The 25084-nt window shown below is 46.2% G+C and overlaps 1 protein-coding gene across 1 annotated transcript; it reads left to right on the top strand.

Annotated features, from left to right (window-relative positions):
- The first annotated feature begins 904 nt into the window (after positions 1 to 904).
- Positions 905 to 24555, top strand: ACTG2 (actin gamma 2, smooth muscle). The gene is made up of 9 exons (XM_037807160.1): positions 905 to 1023; positions 8757 to 8918; positions 9689 to 9817; positions 15086 to 15196; positions 15476 to 15560; positions 17709 to 17870; positions 18714 to 18905; positions 21595 to 21776; positions 24335 to 24555. Exons 2-9 carry the CDS (start codon positions 8793 to 8795, stop codon positions 24476 to 24478), a joined length of 1131 nt encoding a protein of 376 aa, XP_037663088.1. The 5' UTR covers positions 905 to 1023; positions 8757 to 8792; the 3' UTR covers positions 24479 to 24555.
- Positions 24556 to 25084: the final 529 nt, after the last annotated feature.

Below are 25084 nucleotides of genomic sequence, written 5' to 3'. Positions count from 1 at the left end.
CAGGAGGCATGGCACTTTTGAAGACGGGGAGGAGGGTTTGGTTTTAGTTTGTGGGACCAGGGGTCCAGTAGGCCACTGGTAATTTTAGTGCAGATCAGGTGGGAGGTATTGGGATTGAGGGAACGTGGAGTTGAAACTAATCGCCACAGAGCTGGTCGCTGATGCTGTGGAAGACAAAACAGCCATGCGGGCAGAGGACATGGATGGCAAAGAGAAGAAAGAGCTAGAATGCAGGGGCTGTGGGGAATTCTACAGGCTTGTGAAGCTCCTTGGGTGAGGCAGGCCCTTGGTCTGCAATTCGCAACGTCTAAGGACAGGTAGTGGGAATTCAGTAAGAAGGGAGAGAGGTAGGAGAGAGGAGCACCCCAGAGGAGGCTTCAGGTGTCTTGGGGACCCCAGGTTACTTGATCTAGGGTCAGGAGCCGGTGCCGAGGGGCAGCAGGTAAGGAGGCCCCCCCCGGGATTTCTTTCCCAGGCCTGGATGGTGTTTGCCTCCAGCTTTTAGCTGTCCTGGGCTTGCAACAGACAAGGTACAGTTGTGCCCACTTTGGGGACGCTGCACGGGTTGGAGGGGGGTGCAGGGGGGACGGCAGGCCTCAGCGGGAGGAGGGGGGTGTGGAGGGAGGAGGCCCCACTGCCATTCTTGGTATGGTTCTCTCCGCAGGAGCTGAGTTGCATCTGGCCTGGCTCTGGGCAGCTTATAAGGCCTGGTGTGAGTTTTGTTTATGCAAGTGCAGCATAAAAGGAACAAATCCGCCAGCACCAGGGCTGCTGCCACTAGAGTCCTTTTGCATACATTTTTCAAATGATAATTCACTCTACCCAACCCCTTCCCCACCCCGCCCAAGGCCGATTTATTGAGAAAACCACCTTATATGGTAATATTGCTAACACACCGTCAGCTGGCCTTTTTAGGGGCTCTGTCTAAAGAAGATCCGCCTCTGGGGTTTTATATTGCTCTGGTATTTATGCCGAAGCCACAGCAGCCCCTGGTCACTGGGAGAAGGATCTTCTATACACTCGGTGAGTTCTGGGGCTGCCTGGCCCCCTGGGTGTGGGAGGTGCCTCCAGATTGGCCTGGCTTCTGTGACGCTGGCCAGGGTCACTGCTGCCGGGAAGAGGCCTGTCTGGCCATGGGGCAGCCGGGCCGCAGGTGGGCTCCAATGCCTGCCTCCCCTCCTGGCCCAGCTCACGGGGCCCTCTGCAGAATTACACTCTGGATCTGAAGGAAGCCCTTTGTCATGGGTCAGAATGTCTGGGACGTGGTTTGAGGGGAGCAGATGCTTTGCAGATCAATGGCTTCTTCTTGTGGTGGGGGGGGGGTTCAAAAAAAAGCCAACGATGGCCCCAGTGGCCAGGAGATGTCTGGGTGGGGGCATGAATGGATTTTCTTCGGCCCCTGTGCAGGTCTGTCTTCTGACTCGTGCTTGGCTGAGGTGAATGCAGAATTTTCTCAGTGCCTCAAGATTCTAGGGTCATTGGGGACAGGTGTTGGTCAGGGGGTGGGTTGGGGACTGGTGTCCTTTGGCACCATGAGGTTTTGGACTGGGGGACACTTGGGAGCCATCTAATCCATTCTCTTCTGATGCGGACATTGGGGCCTTGAGAAGTTAAATGACTCATCCAAAGACCCACACCCACCCGTGAAAACCTCCGTCAGTGCCATTGCTGCCCCACCTTCAGCACACACACAGACACGTGTGCATGAATAAAAAAACACTAAGACCAAGGGGGCTGCTCCCACTTTGTGATCAGTGTCTGCCAGCATCTCTGTACAGCTGAGGCTGCCTGGTGTCGTGGGGCAGGGCTTGGCAGCAGGTTCCCCGGCCACCAAAGTCACTGAGTGGCTCGGGCCAGCTGGCACGATCTCTGACCTCAATTTCCTCACCTGTCAAATGGGGGTAATAGTTAGGATACTGGCCGGGCAGTGGTGCTCCAGGAGTAAATGAGATAATGCGTGTAAAATGCTCAGCCCGATGCCCTCGTGATCTGGCCCTGAGTTCTCAAACTTTAAGGATCACCTGGAGGGTTTGTTAAAACATGGATTGCCCTACACCCCACTCCAGATTCTGACTCAGTCAGCTGGGGTGGGGCCCTATAATTTGCATTCCTACTAAGCAACCAGGTGATGTTGAGGCTGTTGATCTGGGACCATGTTTTGCATAGCGAGGCTCTAGTGCTTGCTTTTACTATTTGAATGTGGGTTTGGGCTTTGGGGCTGGCCCTTGGGTTGGAAAGAAGCAGAGCTTCCTGTGACTGGGATGGGGGGCAGTGCTGGAGAAGCTGCACTGTGCTTGGGATGCTCCATGCCAGGCCTGGGAAACCATCTGGCAGCACAACATCATGACCTTGGGGTGAGATTTCTTTCCTTCTTCCCTTTGTTCATTCCACTAACAGTTATTGAGCACTTACTATGTGCCAGGCACTGTCCCTGCTCCTTAGGGAAAGTGTAGGGGCTTCTACAGTCACTGAGAGAGACAGATAAACAGATGAGAACCATGGAGCAGATACAAACATGAAAGAGGTCAAGACCAGGAAAGCCCCTCACCCAGCTCAGGAGTTATCAGGGAAGACTTCCTGGGGGAAGGGGTACCCAAGCTGGGTCCTTGAAATGGGGATTGTCCTGGCAAAAATGAAGCATTGCCTCTGGGACTCTCCAAGTGATTCAGCTCCACTGAATTTAGAAGGCAAGGCAGGAAGCAGGGAATGCTAAAAATCAGAGGGGAGGGCAGGGTCAGATTATGCTAAACTAAAGAACTGGACAATGGTGGACTGTGATGGGTTTTGACGTCAAGAGATGTGCCCTTAGAAAGAACTGCTCTGGCAGCTGTGAGGAGAGTGGACTGGAAAAGGGCAAGCCCACCACTGCAGTGCACAGGGGTCCAAAGTTCATGGTGGAAGGAGAGTTAAAGGGGCCTGGTGATTGGTTGGGAGGGAAGTGGGGGGAGTCAGGGTGTTGGGTGTGGGCTCCCTGGAGGGTGGTGGTGTGAGTCTCCGAGTCCCTGGAGGGGTCAGAGCCAATTAGGGAAGGTTGATGAGGAGAGCATTCCTGGAGGTGACAAGTTGAGGGGACAGGGGTATCGGGTACAGATGATCAGCAGGCAGTTGTCTGCAGGTCTGGGGCCCAGGAGATGAGACTGAGCTGGAGATGAGCAGTGGGAGTAAATGAGATGCCGGGGTCCGAGCCAGAGGGCAGGCCCCAATGGCAGATTCCCGAGGCTCACAAATATTCTAGCCAGAAGTTTTTGTTGATGTAATTAATGTGTACGAGCCAAGTGAAGATACCCTGAATTTAATTAGAGGTGCTGCTAGAATTTTCCACCGTGTCAGTGTGTTTCATGAACTTATTCTTCTCCGACTGGGTTTCTCTTTATGTGTCTGTGTGCAGATAACAGTAGCCAGGCAGCTGCTTACATGTCATTTGAAGCCCTCACCCAAAAAGGTTCACCAGCTACTGGTTGAAATCTTGCAACTGAGAAGCCCTTTCTTTCAGGGCTGAAACTTTTCACTCAAATGCAAATGTCTTTGGAAACTGGCATCAGTTCAACCTCCAATAGTCATTGATTTATGAAGTGCATCATTTAATCCTTTCCAATATGGCAGGCTCCATTCTGGGAGCAAGTTTTGATGGGGAAGAGTGAGAGAGAGAATAATTCTTATTTGTGCAGCCCTTTGCAACAGGGGTTGGCAAAGTTTTTCTGAAAAGGGCCAGATAATAAATACATTAGGCTTTGCAGGTCATATGGTCTCCGCTGCAACCACTCAACTTCGCCATTGTAGCAAGGGCAGTGATGGAAGCCGCAGGCATTACATACATGAATGAGGTGACCCATTGAAACTTTATTTATGGACAATTTGAATTTCATATAACTTTAATGGGTCATGGAATATTATTCTTCTTTTGTTTTTTTCAATCATTTGAAGGTGTTTTAAAAACCATTCTTAGCTCTCGGGTTGTACAGCCTTAATTTGCTGACCCTGATTTATGAGGTGTAAGTATGCATTTCCATCATTTCATCTGATCCGTCATCCAGTGAGACAGATGTTATCGTTTGCATTTTATAATTGAGGAAACTGAGGGACATGTGGGATGGGGCTGTGGGAGGGGAGTGCCAGGAGGAAGGAGAAGGGCAGAGAAATGAGAGGTGAGTTGGACCTCTGAAGCCAAACCTTGCCTCTGCCAGGGTAGCAGGGAGCAGGGGTTGTAAAGCCTCTGTCCTCTTAGCGGGTTGGGGGTGGGGTGGGTGGCCAGGGAGGTGAGTGAACAAATTCTCCTTGGTTTGGGGCCACCTCTGGGGGAGTGGGTTTCAAGGGGAATAAAACCTGTGTTTCTAACTTCGTGAAATCCTCAATGAAGCCCAGATGTCATACGTGCTGAAAATGCCAGAACAATTCGCTCGGCTGTCCACAAGCTCAGTGCGGGTGTGACCCGGGAAACCACAGCAACTTTGGCTGCGTTTGGCTGACATGCTAAGTCTAGCCACAAATTACCAGAAAGCAACTGAGAAAGGTTTAGAATTTCTCCCAGCAGAGGCATTCCAGGGAAGTCTGGCTCCCTGCTAAGATCCTTTTTTCCAGGGCAGTGTGGGGCCGCCTAAGTCTCGACTCTAGGCTGACAGTCCCCACCCTGCCTTCTCATTTGGTTCTGCCTTCAAAAACGCAGATGTCAGAGCACCCACAGCGCTGCGAAATGGTGGTGGTGAAAGCTTGGAGAAACTTTGCGGCTTGTCTCAGCGGCCGCTCCGCTTGTGTGGGAAACTTCAGGGCAGACACAACACGGTTCATTGGAAAGTCAGGGCTTGACCTAGAAACTGCACAAGAGGGAGGGATGCTGAGGGGGACAGTGGAGCAAGATAGTCACAGGGTGCGGCTTTGCCTCTCAGTCACCTTCCGGCTTTCTAGGTTTTCCCCCCAAGGTGGAAAATCTGCTAGAACAGAGAAGCATAACCGCTTGCTGACCAGCCTGTGAGGAGAAAACTGTCCTGAGGTGGTTCTAAGTCAGGCCTGTGTGACTGAGCTTTCATGAGACTGGACTCTGGGGACACCAGGGGATCCTAGAGGCAGAGCAGACCCTGAGGTGATCATGGAGATGATGGGATTTTCATGCAACATTTATTGAGCAGCTTCTATGAACTAAATCTGAGGCTAGAAACATAAATCCAGGCACAGTCCTGGTGTAGGAGGGTCTCAGAGTCCAGTATGGAGAGAAGAACACAGACCCTCTTGTTTTAGGGCTTTGGCTGCCAGTGGCTCTAGAGAGACCAGCAGGCAGAAGCAAAAACTCCAAACATGGAGAAGTTATGACAGCTGCACTAAAGCGGCAAGGAACCTGTCCTGGGTTGGCACCAGCCCTGCCCTTCCCCTGCCAGGAGACCTCAGGCTAAGTTCTTTAACTCCTCTGAGCCTTGGGTTTCTAAATTTATAAAATGGGAATTAAAATGTCTTTTCTCAGGGCTCTTGGGAGGATTAAATAGATAATATTTGTGAAGAGCTCCAGAGTTTTAAAATTAAAAATACATTCTTACCAAAAATAGAGGCACTGGACATAGTTCTGGTTTTTTCCCTCACAAAGCTACTTGCACCTTTTTCGTTGCATTCACTATTCTTACGGAAGTTTCTGGACATTGGCTTACAAACCAATTTTTTTATTCTTTGATAACTTTTTTTGACATTAAGTTTGTTTCCAGTGTTGGGCATTTTTAACAAAGCTGTGATTAATAGGCTCTTGGCCATATCTTTACACTCATCAATGGGTTTCCCAAAGATAAATTCCTGGAAGTGCCTTTGCTGAGTCAAAAGATATGTACATTGTTTAAGGCTTGGTAAGTATTTTCAGATTCCCCTTCAAAACTGTCATATAATTTTACACTTAGTAGCAGCTAATACAAGTCCACTTTTTTTACCTCTTTGCCAACAATGGTGGCCCCAAGAACTGGACATGGAACCCCAGCCAGAGGTGCGGTTGGCTTTTACCTGACCACACCACACTGCTGCCAACGTGACTCCAGGTTGTGCTCACTGAGGCTAACCATGAGCTTTCTCAGTTTGGTTATTTTGATTCACAAGCAGTGCCTCATGTTTATCCTATTAAGTTTAATCTTCTGTTATACAGCTCATTTTCTCTGCCTTTTAAGATCGTCTAGGATTTTGATTCTGCCATCCAACATATTTAACATTACTCTTTCCCCCAGCTCCATTTTATCCGGAAATTTGATCAGCATGTGCTCTATATTTTCATCCAACTCTTTTATAAAAATGTTACATGAGAAAGGACCAAGAGTGGCACATATCACTGTCTCCAGTTGACACTGATCCATTAATTAATGCCTTTCAGTTACAGTAACTCAGGCAGCTATAAATATGCCAATTATATTATATTGCTAAGCCCACAGGGCTTTGTCAATAGGGATATCACGGGAGACTTTGTCAGATGCCACACTGACGTTAAACTAAAGTTTCCCACCGAACCCCTGGCTTCCCAGCCTGGCAGTCCTGGGGAAAACAAGAGAACCATTACTCTAACAGCATTTGTTCTTGGTAAACCTTTACGAGTTATAAGAGATCACTGCTTCTTTTCCTGAGTGTACGCGCGCACACACACACACACACACACACACACACCCCACATCACCACATCTTTAATAACACCTCTGGAATCTTGCCAAACTTACATATCAAGATTATCAGAGGTTTTAGGAATCTTTTTTCTCTGTTTGAATGTTGGAACAACATTTGCTTATCTCCATTCTTCTTGCATCTCTCTGATTCTCCATTCTTCCAATACGGTAGGAGGTTAGGTATCTTCTTTGCAATCCAGGAAGTGTTCAGACCCAGAGAAAATATTGTTTTAAGCAGGGAGGTAGTTCCCTTCACTCTCTGACCCCTCTCAAGCCTTGATTTCCTCTTGCTGATGTCTGTTCTACCTTTTTTTAACCTAAAAACCCTTCTCCTTGACTCTCATTCATTTTGATAACAGAAGCCTATTAAGAGTTTCGTCTTGGGCAGGAATTGGGTTATGCATTCTGGGGAATTGCTGGGGAGCAAGAGGGACCCAGCCCCTGCCTTCCTGGAGCTACAGACTGAGCAGAGATGATCACTGCACTGGCAAGGGAAGTTCAAGGTGCTGCAGGAGTGAAGAAGAGGGGCCAGTGGAGGCTGGTGGGCCAGAGCGGCCTCGTGAAGGGCCGCCATGGAAGCAGAGGCCTGAGGGTGATGGCAGATAACATAGCAAACAGATTGGGGAGGTGGTTCCAGAACCTGTGTCTAAAGGCCCAGCAGAGAGAGGAGAATGGAAAGAAACTCCACAAAGCCCGAGTGGGAGGGCAAGGGAGACAGAAGGACGAGGACAGGGGCAGGGGTCAGTTCTCCTGGGCCTGGAGGGCTGGTTAAAGAGCCGGGACTTGAGCTCCTGGGCCGTGGGGGACCAGAAAGGACCAACAAGGACAGAAGCAAAGCCGGATCCAGGGAGTCTGGCCTCTCCCCTTGAGTGCCTCATGCTTTGAACAGAACAGAAAAGGGACTTTCTTTTATCCTAAAAATGTTGCTCACAGGCTTCTGCTCGCTTCTATCTTAGCCCATCTGACCCGGCGCTCACAGGCCTGTGGCATAGTCTCGTCTTTGTTCGGGGCATGGTCTTTGCTCCCCATCTTGAGGACGAGGCCGGCTGGGGCCTGCACCACTGATTTCCATAGCACCCTTCTCCTTCCCCTCCTTGCCGGAACCCTCTGCGGTCACCCATTCCTAGGGACGCGTTGCCAGGTTTCACAGCTGCCTTCCCTTCTGCGCTTGTGCCTTGCTTTTCTCTGGACTTTCAAGGCTGTCCTCCCTGCCCCTCTGCTGGGACCATCATCCCCACTGACTCTCCAACCCACCCCTGGCTTCTGGGGCTCAGGCCTTCTTCTCTTCTCCTGAGGTTCTGTTGATTCTCTGTCATCACCACATGCCAAGAACTGCTCAGGTGTCTGCCTTTCAACTCAAAACAAAACAAATAAAAAACCTGTAGCAGGTGTCAGAAAACTATTCCCCTCTTCACTTTACAGCAGTCCCAGTTAAAGAGAATTCTCTGTTGTCTCCATCTGATGTGGCCGTGGCCAGCGGAGCCCCTTCGTGGGGTCACTTCTGCCCACCCCAGGCTGCCCTCCCACTTCTCGTGCTCCTGCCCTTAGGATCGCACGTTTCACCTGTGGCTGCTGCTTCCTGCTTTTTCCTTAGTAATTTGTTATTTGACTGATTTTTTACTGATGTCAACTGTCTGTGAATACAATGTCCTTGTGAAAATTGTAAAGATTATAGACATAACCCATCACCTCTTATCCCATTCTCCCTCCCCATGCCCCGAGGTAGTCATTCTGACTGGTTTGGTAAGTAAACTTTCAGAACTTTTACTTTATAAGCACAAATAGAAAATAATGGAAAATATGAGATATTGTTTTGTGCTTTTAAAGGAATTCACCTAAGTGGTTTTATAGTACACCATTCTGTTCTGAGACTTGTTTTTTCTTTGCTTAGCAGAATGTTTTGGAAATATCCACCCATGTCAGTCCATATAGATCTCCCTTGCTCCTCTATTAACTGCAGAATATATACCATAATTCCAGCATCTGGGTAGTTCTAAATTGTGCCGTTGTGTGTTCCTCTAGTTCAAGTGTACCAGTTTCCCACACCTTTGCCAATACCTATTGGCCCCAAGGGCAAGACAGTGTCCAAGGTGGTTTTGACAAGTGGCTGACAAATGCTCTTCTCCCCCAAACCCCAAGGTGCTCCAGCCCCCAGCTCACTCGGCCACACTTGCCATGTGTGAAGAGGAGACCACTGCGCTCGTGTGTGACAATGGCTCCGGCCTGTGCAAGGCTGGCTTCGCGGGTGACGATGCCCCCCGGGCTGTCTTCCCCTCCATCGTGGGCCGCCCTCGTCACCAGGTGTGTGGTCAACTGGATCCCAGGCTTTGAGGCACTGGGAGTGAGCCCTGCGTTATGGAGCGCATGCTGAGTTCTGTGTGTGTGCACGCGTGTGAATGTGTGTGGTGAGGGAGGGGCTGGGGGCTCTCTTCTGATGAGCTAATTGAGCAGGACCCTTTACATAAGAATATCCAGGACTAAAACCAATATCCACCAGACACACAATAACAGAATTATGTCTGGCTTGAATCTTCAGGGTTGCTAGGTTTGAAGGAAACCTTTTTTAGGTGTGTGCAATTAAATGAGCCCCTTGCCTTTAAGAAATTCTCACTCCATAAAGTGTAATCACATAACTAACTTAAGGTCATGGACTGTACCAGAGGCAAAATATTTTCACAGGAGAGCACAAAGAAGGGAGAGATTAAATCAGAACATGGACTGGGGAAGGGAAAGGCTTCATGGAAAAAGGATAACTGAGAAGTGCAAATGTCGGGTGTTGGAGATGGCCAGGTAAAGGTGTGTGTGTGTGTGTGAAGGTGAGGGGAAAGAATCTATGGCTGGCTGCACCCTGTGTAAATGTCAGTGATTCAGGAGAGAGAATAGAGACCAGCTTGCAAAAAATCCTCCCCCTTCTGTCCCTGACATTCCACATTCTCACCTCCAATGGTTGTGTTTCCAGATGAAGGAATCCTTTCCCATCTGTGTCCTTCTTCAGACTTCCCAATGCCTACATCCCTCCGTGTGGATCCCCCTGACAAATTCCTCTCTCTTTCCTTCCCTCTGCATCGCAGGGCGTGATGGTGGGGATGGGCCAGAAGGACAGCTACGTGGGCGATGAGGCTCAGAGCAAGCGCGGGATCCTCACTCTCAAATACCCCATTGAACACGGCATCATCACCAACTGGGATGACATGGAGAAGGTATCAGTGGCCGTTCCCCTGCATGTGCTTCTTTTAGTGATAATACATCATGGCCCTCTTATCCCTCAGGCCACCAGGCCCTGGAAACTCCACCTCTAGAATGGTTCCCATGTCTTTCCTTCCTTTCCATGCCCATGGCCATTTCCTGCCTCTGTCACCTGGGCTTCCCGGCTGGTTTCCCCGTCTCCTGCGCTCACCCACCCAAGTAATCCTCCACATGGCTACAAAGCTGATCTCTCTAAAAACAGATCTGATTGTGCCACTCACCTCCTCAGGGATCTTCAGTAGCGCCTCATTAGCCAACAGGAGGTTTCTGGCTCTCTGTTGTGGAATCTGATAAGGACCTGGCCCTGCCTAATTCCCAGCTTCATCCTTGCACGCAGCGTGCCCAGTGCTTGTCCCACTGCAGCCTGCTTCTTTCAAAGGCTGCTGCTGCTTCCAGAGAGGCAGATAACCCCTCTCTCCCTTTTATTCTCCTGTCATGACCTCACGTTGGTGCCATGATGCTTTATCATTATGATGATTATCTAATGAAAATTTTAAGTAGAAATTTCTAGGGGTTTCTAGAAGGTATTTTTTTTTGCATAAGAAAATGTCAGAGGGTCAATTTTTAATGGTAGAGTCTGTGCTAAAATAATGTGTACAAAGTGCTAGTAGAACCTTTCAGACATTGTTCTGATAAATTCTGCTGACAGTCATTTGAGAGTTTCTGCATGTCTGTCTTTAGAAACTTAATAGAGGGTTTATTGAGCAGATAAACCCTGCAACTGGGAATAAAGAATGCTGACTTGAAATTTGTAACTCATATCTACTTTTCTCCAAATCCTGGATTCAGTCACTGTGGATATAAGGTAAATACATAAAATGCAATCATTTTCACGTCACGCAGTGGCGTGGTTAAGAGCTTTGGAATCAGTGGCAGAGGGATCTGGGTCCAAATCTCGTGTCTGTCATTTAGTAATTTCAACTTTGGGCATGTTAATCAAACTCTGTAAAGAGCCTTGATTTCCTCATTTTGAAGTGGAGATAAAAATACTTTCTTCATTCAGTTGCTTTGAAGATAGAGTTAGGTAAATACTTAGTATAACCCCAAGTTATACTAGCCTTAATGCTCAATAAATGACATATATAATTAGTATATTTCTAACAATATCTATAATAGATAAAATACTTTATTAACAATGGTAATAAGTGTGAACTCTAAAGAAATCCCCTTAAAAGGAAAACCAAAGAAGGTAAAAGTTTTGAATTAATTTATAGGCTCTTTGCCATCCCAATAAAAATCTCACAATTTGTAATTAGGCAAAATAATCCTGAGGTGGCAAAATAAAACCCTAAAATAGGCAAAAATTATAAGAACAAAATGAATAAGAAAAATTATGAAGGGGGACTTGCCTTACCTAAATGTTAAAATATAATATAAAACTTCAAACACTTTGTGTGATACCAGCACAAAAGTAAAGAGGAAATACATGATGAAGGAAACTTCTAACATTAGAGGGAAAAAAGAATTATTCAGTGAATTATTCTAGGACAACTGATTATTTATTTTAGGGGGTAGGGAATCCTTGTTTATAACCCTTACCTCATATCATTTCACGAAAAACACATCAAGTGAGCATAAAAGTTAAATATAAAAATTCAAGTGATAAAAAAATAGGACAAAGTAAGTGTGAGTATTTAACAAATTTCTGGTGAAAGAAGTCATGGAGGAAAAGATTTGCCTTCTGGAAAATCATAACTTCTAGTATACTAAAAATAAAGCCAAACTTAAAAAGCACACAACAAATTGCAAAAAATATTCACAATAAGTGCAACGAAGGATTAATATAAATAGCTAATACAAAATGATAATTAAAAGTATAAAGTCTCTTCCAGATGAATAAGCAAAGGACACAAACAATGTACCAACTAGAAATTATAAAAAGTTGCAAATGTGAAAGAGTTTAAACTCTTTTGACACAAATAAAAAAATTCAAAGTAAAACAACTAGATAGCATTTTCACCTATCAAATATTTGATATTTTTAAGAATGAAAACACTGAATGAAGTTAAGGATATGGTAAATATGCACTTTCTTATTCTGGAAATAAAAATTGGTTTATCCTCTTTGTTGGTAATAGAAATCAAAAAGTCTTCCAATTTCTGTGCTCATTAGCCCAGTAATTCTACTTCTAGAATTCTTTTCTTTGGAGAACATCCTAAGTATTAAAAATGAAATGTAATATGCACAAAGATAGCTACCACAGTATTATTTATGAACAAAAATCAAAGACACCACAAATAGTAATGTGACTAAATATGGGATGGTGTTCTAGTTTGCTAATGCTGCAGAATGCAAAACACCAGAGATGGACAGGCTTTTATAAAACGGGGGTTTATTTCGCTACACAGTTACAGTCTTAAGGCCACAAAGCGTCCAAGGTAACACCTCAGCAATCGGGTACCCTCACCGGAGGATGGCCAATGGCGTCCGGAAAACCTCTGCTAGCTAGGAAGGCAGCTGGCGTCTGCTCCAAAGCTCCGGCCTCAAAACGGCTTTCTCCCAGGACGTTCCTCTCAAGCAAGCTTGCTCCTCTTCAAAACATCACTCCCAGCTGCACTCTCTTTCCTCCCCCCGAGTCAGCTCATTTATATAGCTCCACCGATCAAGGCCCACCCCGAATGGGTGGGGCCAAGCCTCCATGGGAACATCTCATCAAAATTATCACCGACAGCTGGGTGGGGCACACTCCAAGCAAATCCAAACAGCACCAAAACGCCTGCCCCATACAAGACCACAAAGATAATGGCATTTGGGGGACACAATACACTCAAACTGGCACAGATGGTATATAGTGAAATGTTGTTTAAGAATTAAAAATAAATACTGAATTTATTAAAAATAAATGTTTACAATGAAAAGGGAAATTATGTTAAATGAATTGAAAAGTGACAGGAAGCAAATTTGAACATAAAAGTATAGTAATGAATATGCAAAAATACATAAAGAAAAAAAGACCAGAAAGAAGAATGTTTTTAGGTGACAGAAGTGGAAATATGGGACATTTTTATTCCTTTTGAAATTTTTTCTTTTTTTTTTTTTTTTACCATCAATAGCTTTAATTCTTAAGGTACTTTATAATACCTCCAAAAAAATGAAATGAAATAAAATGCAGATGCTTGGGTCTAACACCCAAAGATCTGATCCATTGGATTTTAGATTCAGCCAAGGAGCCCCAGCTTTCACAATTTTGCCAGGTGATTCTCATATAAGGCATCTGTGAACAACATTTTACAAAATACTGCTATCACCTCTGGGCCAGTTTGAATGTATTATGTCCCCCAAAACGGCATGTTCTTTAATGCAATCTTGTGGGGGCAGATGTATTAGTGTTGATTAGGTTGGAATCCTTGGATTAGGCTGTTTCCATGGAGATGTGACTCACCCAAATGTGGGTAATACCTTTGATTAGATTATTTCCATGGAGGCGTGGACCCGCCCATTCAGCATGGGTCTTGACTAGTTTACTGGAGCCCTATAAAAGCTCACAAACAGAAGGACCTCAGAGCAGCTGGAGCTTAGAGAGACATTTTGGAGAATGCCATTTTGAAACACAACCTAGGAGCAAGCAGATGCCAGCCACGTGCCTTCCCAGCTAACAGAGGTTTTCCAGGCACCATCAGTGTTCTCCAGTGAAGGTACCCTATTGTTGATACCTTACCTTGGACACTTTATGCCCTTAAGACTGTAACTTTGTAGCCAAATAAACCTCCTTTATAAAAGCCTATCCATTTCTGGTATTTTGCATAATGGCAGCATTAGCAAACTGGAACAGCCTCATTATGACTAATTGCCACCTGCATGGCTCCTGTGAAACTTTCACAGAAGAGGCCTTGCTTCGTGCCATTTCCTCGGCATCATACCCTGCTCAGCCTCTGGAGAGCTTCTTTTGCCTTCAGGGCAACTCAAAATCCCCTGGACAATTAACTGCAACTGCCTCTTCCTTTACTCAAAATGTGGCTTGTGTCTTTGTGTTTTGTTTTTGCCTTTCTCCCTCCGAACTTTGAAACTAAGAACTGGGGGCTGTGTCTAATTCGTATCTGTCCTTTCACACTTGCCATCATCCTAGCTCTAAGCTGGGGGTCCATACATTTATGAAATCAAATGATCCCAGACCCCACCTTTGGGGAAATCAAAGCCCCATGTCCCTGCCACTCTTTGCTGAATCCCTCTGAAATAGAGATTCCCACTTGGTCATCCTGAATCACTGAAGAGGAAACTGGACACAGGGAGGGGATAAAAACTTCCTCTGAAACAGGGTGATTCTCAAGCAAGGGCAATTTTGCCTCCCAGGGGATATTTGGCAGTGTCTGGAGACATTTTTGATTGTCACAACTGGAGAGGTGCTACTGGCATCTAGTGGGTAGAGGCCGGGGATGCTGCTAGACATCTTACAATGCACAGGACAGCCCCTTCCCACAACAAGGAATTATCTGACTCAGCGCTGGCAGCAGGGCTGAGGTTGAGAGAGCCTGCTCTAAAGCACCAGCCCGGTCAATAATCAACAGTGAAAACTGAGCCCAAGGGTATGTCAGGGTCCCAGAAGGGCAGAGGATGCACTCAAATGGGAATTTGAAGTTAATTTAATGAAGGGCTACTTACAGAGGGGTGGGCAGGGTTAAGGCAACCAGAAAGGGATGTTGAAACATCCAGGAACTAGCAACAGTGGGAAGCTGTCACTCCCCTAAGCCTCAAGGGGTAGGGTGGGGAGAGGGTGTGTGCGTGTGTGTGTGTGCGTGTGTGTGAGACAGTGTCACTGGAGCTCGGTGAGAGCTGAGCCCTACAGAAGAGGGACCTCCCGACAGAAGCTGTGCTCAAGGAGGGCCCCAACCATTGCTGAACACTCTCTCTCTCTCTCTCTCTCTCTCCTGCCACTCTCCATTCTCTTGCTGGTATCTTCCATCAGCCAAACAGCCAGAAACTAGAAGGTGACGAATGCTGAGTAACACACTTTCCTATGGGGCACAGAGCAGAGGGGAGAAGGGAGAAGAATGAAGAAGGGGGAAAGTCAAATGGAAATGACTGACACACAAAGTATACTGGTCCTAGGTCTGAGCCCTGCCAAGAAGGAATTTTGCCTCTAAATGTCAGTCAGAAATTCCCAGGGTTGAGGGGTCTCCTCTGTGTTCAAAGACATGCTGTCTTTCCACAGCAAGGACATGTCAATCAGAATTTCCCAGCCCATTCTGAGCCTACTGGGCTCACTTAACTTTTGTCCCAACCAGATCTGGCACCACTCCTTCTACAACGAGCTGCGGGTAGCACCTGAGGAGCACCCCACCCTGCTCACTGAGGCCCCCCTAAATCCCAAGGCCAACAGGGAGAAGATGACCCAGGTAAGAAGCCAGGAAGACTTGAACACTGGCACAAGAATGCCACACAGGTGCTTGGCCCGATCCTCTCTTGACTCGTACGTCAATGCAACAGTATTTTTTGAGGACCTGCTCCGTGCATTGGTCCACACCAGGCTCTATGGGGGTGTGTGGGTTTGGGTAAAGAAAAAGTCAAAAGTAGGCATAGTTCCTGCCCTTAAAAGCTTACAAAAAATCTGTAGGCCAAGAGGGGCTGGGATTTCTTTTTGCTAGACAATCCTTTCTTCTGCATTGTCCTTTCAGATCATGTTTGAAACCTTCAACGTCCCTGCCATGTATGTGGCCATTCAAGCTGTGCTTTCTCTCTATGCCTCTGGCCGCACAACAGGTGAGCAGCCCCGTAATCTCTCCCTCCTCTGACATCTGGGAGACGAAGGGAAAAGCTGGGTCCCGCACAGGGACTCCCCCTGCCCAGAAGACTCAAAAGGACAGACAAATATCAGGGAAAATCTTACTTAGAGATAACAGATGAGAATGCTTATATGGAATACAGATATGAACCTGCCTGGTATAGCCAGAAGATATTTATTTTTTAAAAACTGTTTTTTATTAACGCATGTGTAGGTTTACAGAAAAAGCATGCAGAAAGTACAGAGTTCCAATATACCCTTTGCACACACAATTTTCCCTACTATTCATATTTTGCATTAGTAGGGTACCTTTGTTACAATTGATGAAACAATTTTCTGATTATATTATTAACTATAGTCTATAGTTTACATCAGAGTTCACTCTTTGTATTGTACAGTTCCATTCTGGTAACATCCATGCAACCTAAAATCAATTATGTTAACCACTTTCAAGTTTACAACTTAATAGTGTTAATTACCTTCGCAATGTTGAGCCACCATTACCACCCTCCATGACCAAAACTTGCTAGAAGATATTTACGTGAATTAACTATACTGAGTACTCTAAGTGAGGGCTGCTTCCCTCCTGGGAGCTGAGACACATTCCAACGCTACTGAACCGTCTCTGCCTCCTGAAGCAGCAGCGGCAGAACCTGGGATGGTGGATGTGAAAGTACGTGGCCTTGGTTTAGGAGAACGCACAGGGAAACAGAAGGCTTCAAAAGAAAGTGCTTTAAAAAATACATTAGAATTTACTGCATATTGGGATGTGCAGTAAAATTCATTTCTAAAAGTATATTTAAACACTTTCATAAATAATACATATTCATGATTTAAAAAAGCCACATTGTAGATTGAATTCACTTAACATTTGCTGCTGCTACTCCCACCAATAGAGTGATGCATAATACGGACTTGTCGGTTTTCATAAATATTACTTAATCATTCATGCATGCATGCATTAATTCATTCATCCATCAGTCAAATATTTTCCATTCCTCCCTACCCTGTAGCAAACACTGCATCAGGCCATGTATATACTGATGCGCAAGACAGGCTCTGCCATTGTGGAGCCAACAATTTAGTGGGGGAAAGACAAGAGGAAAAGATAATGTCTCTGGAGGTGATGAGGGCAGCGTTGGGAAAATACATCATATATAGAGTTTTGTATCCAGCCCTTTGCCCTTGGTTTTATGTTATGCACATCACGTTTTAGTGGCCACAGAGCAGTCAAGTGTGTTGTTTGCCTAATTTATTTATTTATTTTATCATTTCTCTATTCCTGAAGATACATCCTTAAGTCTTTATTTTTTGTTATAAAATATGCCATGATCAAAATCCTTGTACAAGGGTAAACTACTGGTTTCTGTATATTTATTTTGCCTCTGGACCTTAGTGAGCCATCTACTTAGCTCTATCAGTTTTTCAATTGATTCTGTTGGTTTATCTAGCTATACAACCAGGTCATCTGCAAATAATGACAATTCTGTCTCCTTTTGATAGTAATACTTCTTATTTCTATTTTCTGTCTTATTGCATTGGCTAGAACATCCAGGCCACTATTAAATAATAATGGTGACGTCGTAGTGTTTCCCCATCAATTATGATGTGACTGATGGACAGAGGGAGATTTCTCATGTTTAGAAAGCCTACCTTCTTTCATGGTTTGCTAAAAGTTTCATCAATAGAGAATGTTAAATTTTCAAATGCCTTTTGGTAATTTTGGAATTGGCTGGTTTTGATAATTTCTTCCAGCTCTGATATTCTGATCCTATGTCCATGGATATCAGTTTGATGCCTGAAAGAGGTGCAAATTACCCAGTCTCACTAAAAGAATGTGCAATTTGATTCAATGCAAATTGACAAGTGTATATTACTGTGAACGTGTCTCAAGGGATTCAAGAAGAGGAGACGTTGTACTTGCCCCCTAGAAGCTTATAGTCTAATTTGGGAAACAAGATTGACACACACTAATCCCATGTGATTGATGATTCTCATGGTGGGTGAATTTTCTTAGCTACTAAAGGGAAAGGTGGTCATTGAAGGTCATTTGGTGACTGGTCTCAGAAAGAAACAGATGAAAGAAAAGAGCAACATTTTCATGGGTCCTGTCCCCTTTGCCCTAGGTATCGTCCTGGACTCGGGGGATGGCGTCACCCACAACGTCCCCATCTACGAGGGCTACGCACTGCCCCACGCCATCATGCGCCTCGACCTGGCTGGCCGCGACCTCACGGACTACCTCATGAAGATCCTCACGGAGAGAGGCTACTCCTTTGTGACCACAGGTGCCCAGCCCCTTTCCTGATTCTGATGTGAGCTCAGAACCAAATCTGATCTAGGACCCCAAGTTCTCAAGAGTGATGGGAATTCTGGGGCTCTGTGTCCTTGGACATTCTTGGGGTAGCTGATGACCTGAGCTGGGGAGGGGCCTCCCCGTGAGACCAGATAGTTGAGGTGGCCCTATTAAAGGAGGAGGGCTCCCGACCAGGATGCTCTGGGGAGGGGCACAAGGCTCAGACCTAGTCCTTCTGAGCTGTGCTTGGCAGGGTCTTCCTTTAAGTGCCTTGCACAGCTCTGCCTCCATCTCCAGGGACCTGGTCCCCCGTCCACGTCCACACCGGGGTCAGAGAGGAATGGGTGGAGAGACCTGGGATGTCATTCATGAGCTCGGGGTGTTTATTCTGAGGACAAGTGGTACAACTGAGGCCTGAATTTCTAAGGGGAGGGTGCCAGGACTCAGTGGACCCCTGGATAAGAGGAGTCTTTGGATAGGGGCCCTCTTAGATTCTGTAGGATCACAACACACAGGCCTAAATCTAGACTGGAAATGTGTCCTGTAAAGCCCCCCAGGAAGACCCAGAGTTTTATTGGGGGCAGTGAGATGTGAACAAAGAGAAAAGCCCATGCGAAGTTGTGCTTGGGAATCAAGATTTTGAACTTCCACTTCAGAAACAGGAAGGGAGAAAATTACGGGATGGAGAAGCCCTTGACCCTCTTTGAGGGCAATTCTGTCATTGCCCTAAGAATGAATCCAGAGTGGATGTAAGGGGGTTTTCACGGAGATCAAAATGGGACAACCAAACCAAATGGACTGAGAATCCACTTTCTGTCACTTCTACTCCTTCCAGCCGAGCGAGAAATTGTGCGAGACATCAAGGAGAAGCTGTGTTACGTGGCCCTGGATTTTGAGAACGAGATGGCCACAGCAGCCTCATCTTCCTCCCTGGAGAAGAGCTATGAGCTGCCAGATGGGCAGGTCATCACCATCGGCAATGAGCGCTTCCGCTGCCCCGAGACCCTCTTCCAGCCCTCCTTCATCGGTGAGGTGCTGCCCGCGGTCCCCGCTAGTTGGGAGGGCAGGATGGGGGTGGGTGGCGAGGTACAGAAAGAGCAAAACCGGGAGCCGTGGACATTTTATTGTTTATACACACCTCACATTTTTCCAGAAAGGGCTGAAAATATAAACACAAATACAACTAGATAAAATCTAATTTTAAATAAAAGGATAAGGAAATTAAGACAAAGGAAAAGCGGGGTAGGGAATATAACTTGAAACTAAAAATGAGTTGAATACACCAAATGCATCAGGACACTTCGTAGATCACTTAACATTTAGGTAGCAGAGGTTCAATCTTGTAGTAGGAAAGAGGGTGGGCTTTGGGGTCAGACCTGGTTTTAAGTCTTGATTTTGCCCCTCCAAGCTCTCTGACCTCGGATGTGTTACCTTCTTCAAACTTCAGTTTCTCATCTATGAAATGAAATAATGATAGCACAGATGAGATACGGTTACAACCAGGATTAAAGAAGACACATATTTAATACAGGGACAACTCCATTCTAGAGAAGGGTCCAAGGAGAGACAGATTTGTAAGCAAACGTTTAAATACAGCGTAGGAAGTAGCAAATAGCAAGCTGGACAAAGGGCACATTTTCTGGCTTCTGGGGGGGTGGAAGGAGTGCAGCGTGGGGAATGGCTGGCAAGGCAGAGGGAACAGTGTGTGCAGAAGCACAGAGGTGTGAAAGATCTGGGGCACCAAAGACGAGGAGTTATGTATGTGTGTGCACGTGCACATGTTCACATTTCACAAGCACGGGAGATTGGAGATTGCTGCTGGGCACAGAACACAGAGAGTGTGGGGGTTATTTGTATCAGCCATGGAGCTCCCCAGGAAGTTTTTAGGCAGCAATGTAGCAAGATCAGTCTTGTGCTTTAGCAAGATTCCTTTCTCTGCAGTGTGGGATTATACAGCAGGAAAAAGGCGGAGGTGGGGGAGGCCAGGGAGGCAGCACGAGCTGGTTTGGCATGCAGGCCCTTTCCCTGCAGGAGATGTTCTTTTTTCAATATGATTTTATTGCAATATATTGACATACCCTACAATCATCCACAGTGTACAATCAGTTATTCATAGTACCATCATATACTTGTGCATTCATAACCAGAATCAATTTTTGAACATTTTCCTTATTCCAAAAGAAATAAAAATAGAAGTAAAAAAGAACACCTAAAACATTCCATCCCCCCATGCCACCACATTTTTTTTAAATTAAATTCAGTTTTATTGAAATATATTCACATACCATACAATCATCCATGGTATACAATCAGCTGTTCATAGTACCATCATATAGTTATGCATTCATCACCCCAATCTATTTTTGAACATTTTCCTTTTATCTAAAAAAATCAGAATAAGAAATAAAAGTAAAAAAGAACACCCAAATCATCCCCCCCATCCCACCCTATTTTTCGTTTAGTTTTTGTCCCCATTTTTCTACTCATCTGTCCATACCATGGATAAAGGGACTGTGAGCCACCAGGTCTTCACAATCACACAGTCACCCACGTAAGCTACGTAGTTATACAATCATCTTCAAGAATCAAGGCTACTGGGTTGCAGTTCAATAGTTTCAGGTATTTCCTGCTAGCTATTCCAATATACTAAAAACTAAAGAGGGATAGCTATATAGTGCATAAGAATACCCTCCAGAGTGACCTCTTGACTCCATTTGAAATCTCTCAGCCACTGAAACCTTATTTTGTTTCATTTCTCTTGCCCCTTTTGGTCAAGAAAATTTTCTCAATCCCACAATGCTGGGTCCAGAGTCATCCCCAGGAGTCATGTCCCATGTTGCCAGGGAGATTTACACCCCTGGGAGTCATATCCCACATAGAGGGGAGGGCAGTGTGTTCACCTGCTGCGTGGGCTTAGAGAGCGAGCGAGGGGGCCACATGTGAGCAACAAAGAGGTTCTTTGGGGGAGATACTTAGGCACAATTATAAGTAGGCTTAGTCTCTCCTTTCCTGCAGGAGATCTTGATGACAAGCTAAGGCAGTTAGATGTCAACTTGTAGGCTATGGGGAACAGCCAGAGATGACATGATGGGTATAGCGACACAATGGAATATTATTCGGCAATAAAAAAAGAATGTGGTAATGATACATGTCACCACATGGATGGACCTTGAAGATATTATGCTAAGTGAAAGAAGCCAGTCACAAAGCACCATGTATTGCATGATTCCATTTATATGAAATGTCCAGAATAGGCAGAACTGTAGAGTCATAAAGTAGATGAGTGGTTGCCTAGGGGTGGAAAGGGGAATGGGGAGTGACTGCTAATGGATATGGAGTTGGGGGTGGGTGTTGATAATGTCCTAAAATTAGATTATGGTGATGGTTGCACAATTCTGTGAATATGCCAAAAACCAGTGAGCTGTACATTTTAAAAGGGTGAATTTTATCTCAAGAAAGCTGTAAAATAAAACATGATGTGATGAAAGCATTCCTTTAGAAACGTGCATCTGGCACCAGTGCAAAAGATCAATCAGAAGGGCGCAGCTAAAGGCAGGGCGATGACCAGTTAGGGAAGCCAAGCTTATGATCCATTTGGAAGGTGATTAAGGGTCTGAGCCAGGGAAGCTGCAAGAACAGAAGGATCATTTGAGGAGCTGGAGGTGTGTGGATGTGTGAAGTGATGGCGGTTGACTGGATACTCTGGTCCCCACCAGGCATGGAGTCCGCTGGAATTCACGAAACCACCTACAATTCCATCATGAAGTGTGACATCGACATCCGGAAGGACCTATATGCCAACAACGTCCTCTCGGGGGGCACCACCATGTACCCTGGCATAGCCGACAGGATGCAGAAGGAGATCACAGCCTTGGCTCCCAGCACCATGAAGATCAAGGTGAGACTCGCCCCAGGTTCCTCCTCCCTGTCCTACCCACCTGGGAGATGCCTGGAGTCGGGCTGCCACCAGCTCAGTAGATTGGTGGTCTTCTGGGATCAGGGTTTCCCTGGTCTGGGCAGTTCCCTTCTGGAGAAGTGTGTTCTTTGGGCACTGATGGGCTGGAGACATGTTAGATACGGGCTCTCAAACATAGTCACGTGGATGTCACACAAGAAGGGACTTGAAGAACATGGAATGAAGAGTATATTGAAGGTTTGAGGAGAAAATCAAAGGGAGAGAAATGGAGGGGAAGGAAAGAAGGAGACAGCACTCTGGTGTCTTTAAACTTATAAAGAGGAGGGTGAAAATTCCAAAGAGGGTGCATGTGGCCAGAGGGACGGTTGGCTGCTGCTCCACCCCACAGGGACATTCTTTGGTTCTGGGACAGCCTCTGACCTACTGTCCTGTCTCGGCTACAGCCCTCCCCAGGGCTTCTCGCCTTTAGGCCTCGGCGGATGGGAGCTCACCTGTCTCATCACTTCTCCCCCAGCCTCTGGTCCTTAAGAAATCATAAAGACATTTTTACGGCTTCCAGGAACTTTGTGGATAACAGTTTAGAAACAGAGGTGGGAATAGAAATAAAGTAACAAATACATTGGAAGTGACAAAGTTGGTCTCTAGGCGAGCTGGGCCTGATCTGAAGAGGCTTCTTCAGCAAGGAAGGCTGTCCCGGGCCTTGTCCCTGCCTCCCAGGTGGGGCTCAGCACAGGGAAGCAGACGGGCCACCAGGAAACAGGTGAGGACCTGTGGGCTCGTCTCCTCCCCAGGGGGCCACTGGAGCAGCTGTGCTGGCCAGGACTATTGTGGGGTGGCCATTGGGCCAGGCCCAGGGCAGGGGCTTTTTAACGTGTCCCTCTGGTTACATGCACCCTCTTTGGAATTTTCACCCTCCTCTTTGTAAGTTTAAAGATACCAGAGTGCTGCCTTCTTCTTTTGTTCCCCTCCATTTCCCTCCCCTTGATTTCCTTCTCAACGCCACAATATTTTCTTGGTTCCACATTCTTTCAATCCCTTCTTGTATGACATCCACGATACCACATCTGGCCTCACCCCAGATTCTGATTAACAGGTCTGGGGTGCCCCCATTGCCCACGTCAACAAATGAACACCAGTGATTTGATTTACAACTCAGTCTGTGATAAGCCTGAGTTCATCAATATGTGCTGGCCTGCAAGGAGTTGAGGATCAAGTTAGTGGAGGTGACCAAGGCAAGGGCAACCTAAATAAGACAAGAGGAGAGAAAAGGGCATTCAGGCAGGAGAAGTGGAGCGAGCAAACATCCCTACCAAACTGGACAGCAAGATCCATGTAGAGGAGTTGGGGAAGACAAGGGTGGAGAGGCAAGCATTAAGGACAGGGAAGGAGAGATTTGGGGCAGGAGTGGGGCTGGGATCTAGGACCTCCAGTGTAAGACAAGCCAGAGTTTTCTCACAACTAGAACTTCCCAGCAGTGGCCTGTGTTACCTCTATTGTGGCCATGCATTCCCAGGCCTCAAGGTATCTGCTCAAAGAGCGTCTGGTTGACTTTTATAGGCCCATATGATAAAACAATTTCTAAAGACCCTTCTTATTCTGCAATTCTGTGATCTCTGCAATTTAGGAAATATGTAGCGAGATTTTCAGAGGACAAAAAAAGTTAATTTAGTATCTGTTTGCTCTAGAACTGAATTCTTAGCTCCTACGGACTGGGGAACTCATTGAAGGGTAACAGTTCTTTTGGATCCACTTTTAGCTGGGGTTCAAAATAGTTCCCACAGCATGATTAAAGCTAAGCTTGGAACTCCCATTGGAAAGGATGAACAATGTATTTGTGAATTTGAGAAATTTTCAGGTACAAGTGGCTTTTGACAGATGAAGTTCAATGTCGGGTCTGTAGATTGGCTTAGACTCGGGAATGGAGGAAGCCTATCCAGACCTGCCCATGAATCCAAACTCCAGGCAAGAACAGAACAGAGCTCCCACTATAGATGTTTGTATTGGTCAGCTATTGCTGAGTAACAACTATGAAATCTCAATGACACATAACAATAAGCATTTATTTCTATGCACCTGTAGGTCAGCTGGAAGTCGGCTGATTTAAGGCAGGCTTAGCTAGGCAGCTCTGCTTCAAGCTGCAGGTCCAGCCAGATCTGTATATATCATTATAGGGCCCAGGCTGAAGGGCCAGCAGCTCCTCAGGAGAAGGGCTTCTTGTGAAGATGGCACAGACACAAGAGAGCATGCTCAGCTGCCCAAGTACATTCCAAGTCCCTGTTTGCATCATGTCTGCTAACATCCCATTGAGCAAAGCCCAAAGTCATAGGCTGGAGCAGTACACTCTTCCCCCAGAGGAGTTAGGGTGGGGCAGGAAATAGTTCGAGCAATAATCTAATCTACCATGATGTTAATCCTGTCCATGTCTGATCGTGGTGGCTGTCCCCTCCCAGGGCTGCCTTGTGGGGTGGTGGAAGCCTTGTGATCCATCTTCCCTATTCCTTTGGGGACTGACCGTGATTCACCACATGTGCTCTTTGCAGATTATTGCTCCCCCAGAGCGGAAGTACTCGGTCTGGATCGGGGGTTCCATCCTGGCCTCGCTCTCCACCTTCCAGCAGATGTGGATCAGCAAGCCCGAGTATGATGAGGCAGGGCCTTCCATTGTCCACAGGAAGTGCTTCTAAAGTCACAACAGATTCTTCGGGTTCCCCTTGAGACTGCTCTGTCACCAATCACGAAACATTAAAACCCACAAGCCTTACTTCTTGGTGTGGGCTCTTCTTTTCCTGGGCTGGGTCCCCCACACTGAACCAATACAATGACCCTGTGGGGTTAGGTACTTTTATTATCTACATATTACAGAGGAGGAAATTGAGGCCCAGAGAAGTAAGGACTTGCTCTAGATCACACAGATCCAAGATTAAAATTCAAGTCTATCTAACTCCAAGTGGGTCCTCCTTCTACTACAGCACCCTGCCTCCTTTCCCTTGAGATAAGTAAGAAAGAGGGCTGGATGACTCTTGGGGCAATCAGAGATGTAAGGCCTTGTTCTCCAGGGTAGTACACTAGAAAACACAGACAGAAAGAGCATGACACAGGCTTATAGGATGCAAATAGGCAGGTTTCAAACAGAATGTTATTTAATTTAGGGGAAGATAACAGCCAGCTTAAGAGCTCTATGAGGATTAGATTGTATTTTTTTCCCAAAACTTATCAAAAAAGGAACAGCACCCTTAGGAGTTTTCTCTCCCTTTTCCCTCCTCTCACCCTTCCCCTCCCACTTCTTCTGT

This window comes from Choloepus didactylus, chromosome 17 (assembly GCF_015220235.1).
Source record: "Choloepus didactylus isolate mChoDid1 chromosome 17, mChoDid1.pri, whole genome shotgun sequence".
Lineage (NCBI taxonomy): Eukaryota > Metazoa > Chordata > Mammalia > Pilosa > Megalonychidae > Choloepus > Choloepus didactylus.
Note: the sequence above shows the minus strand (reverse complement) of the source record. Positions and strands in the feature narration are given on the sequence as shown.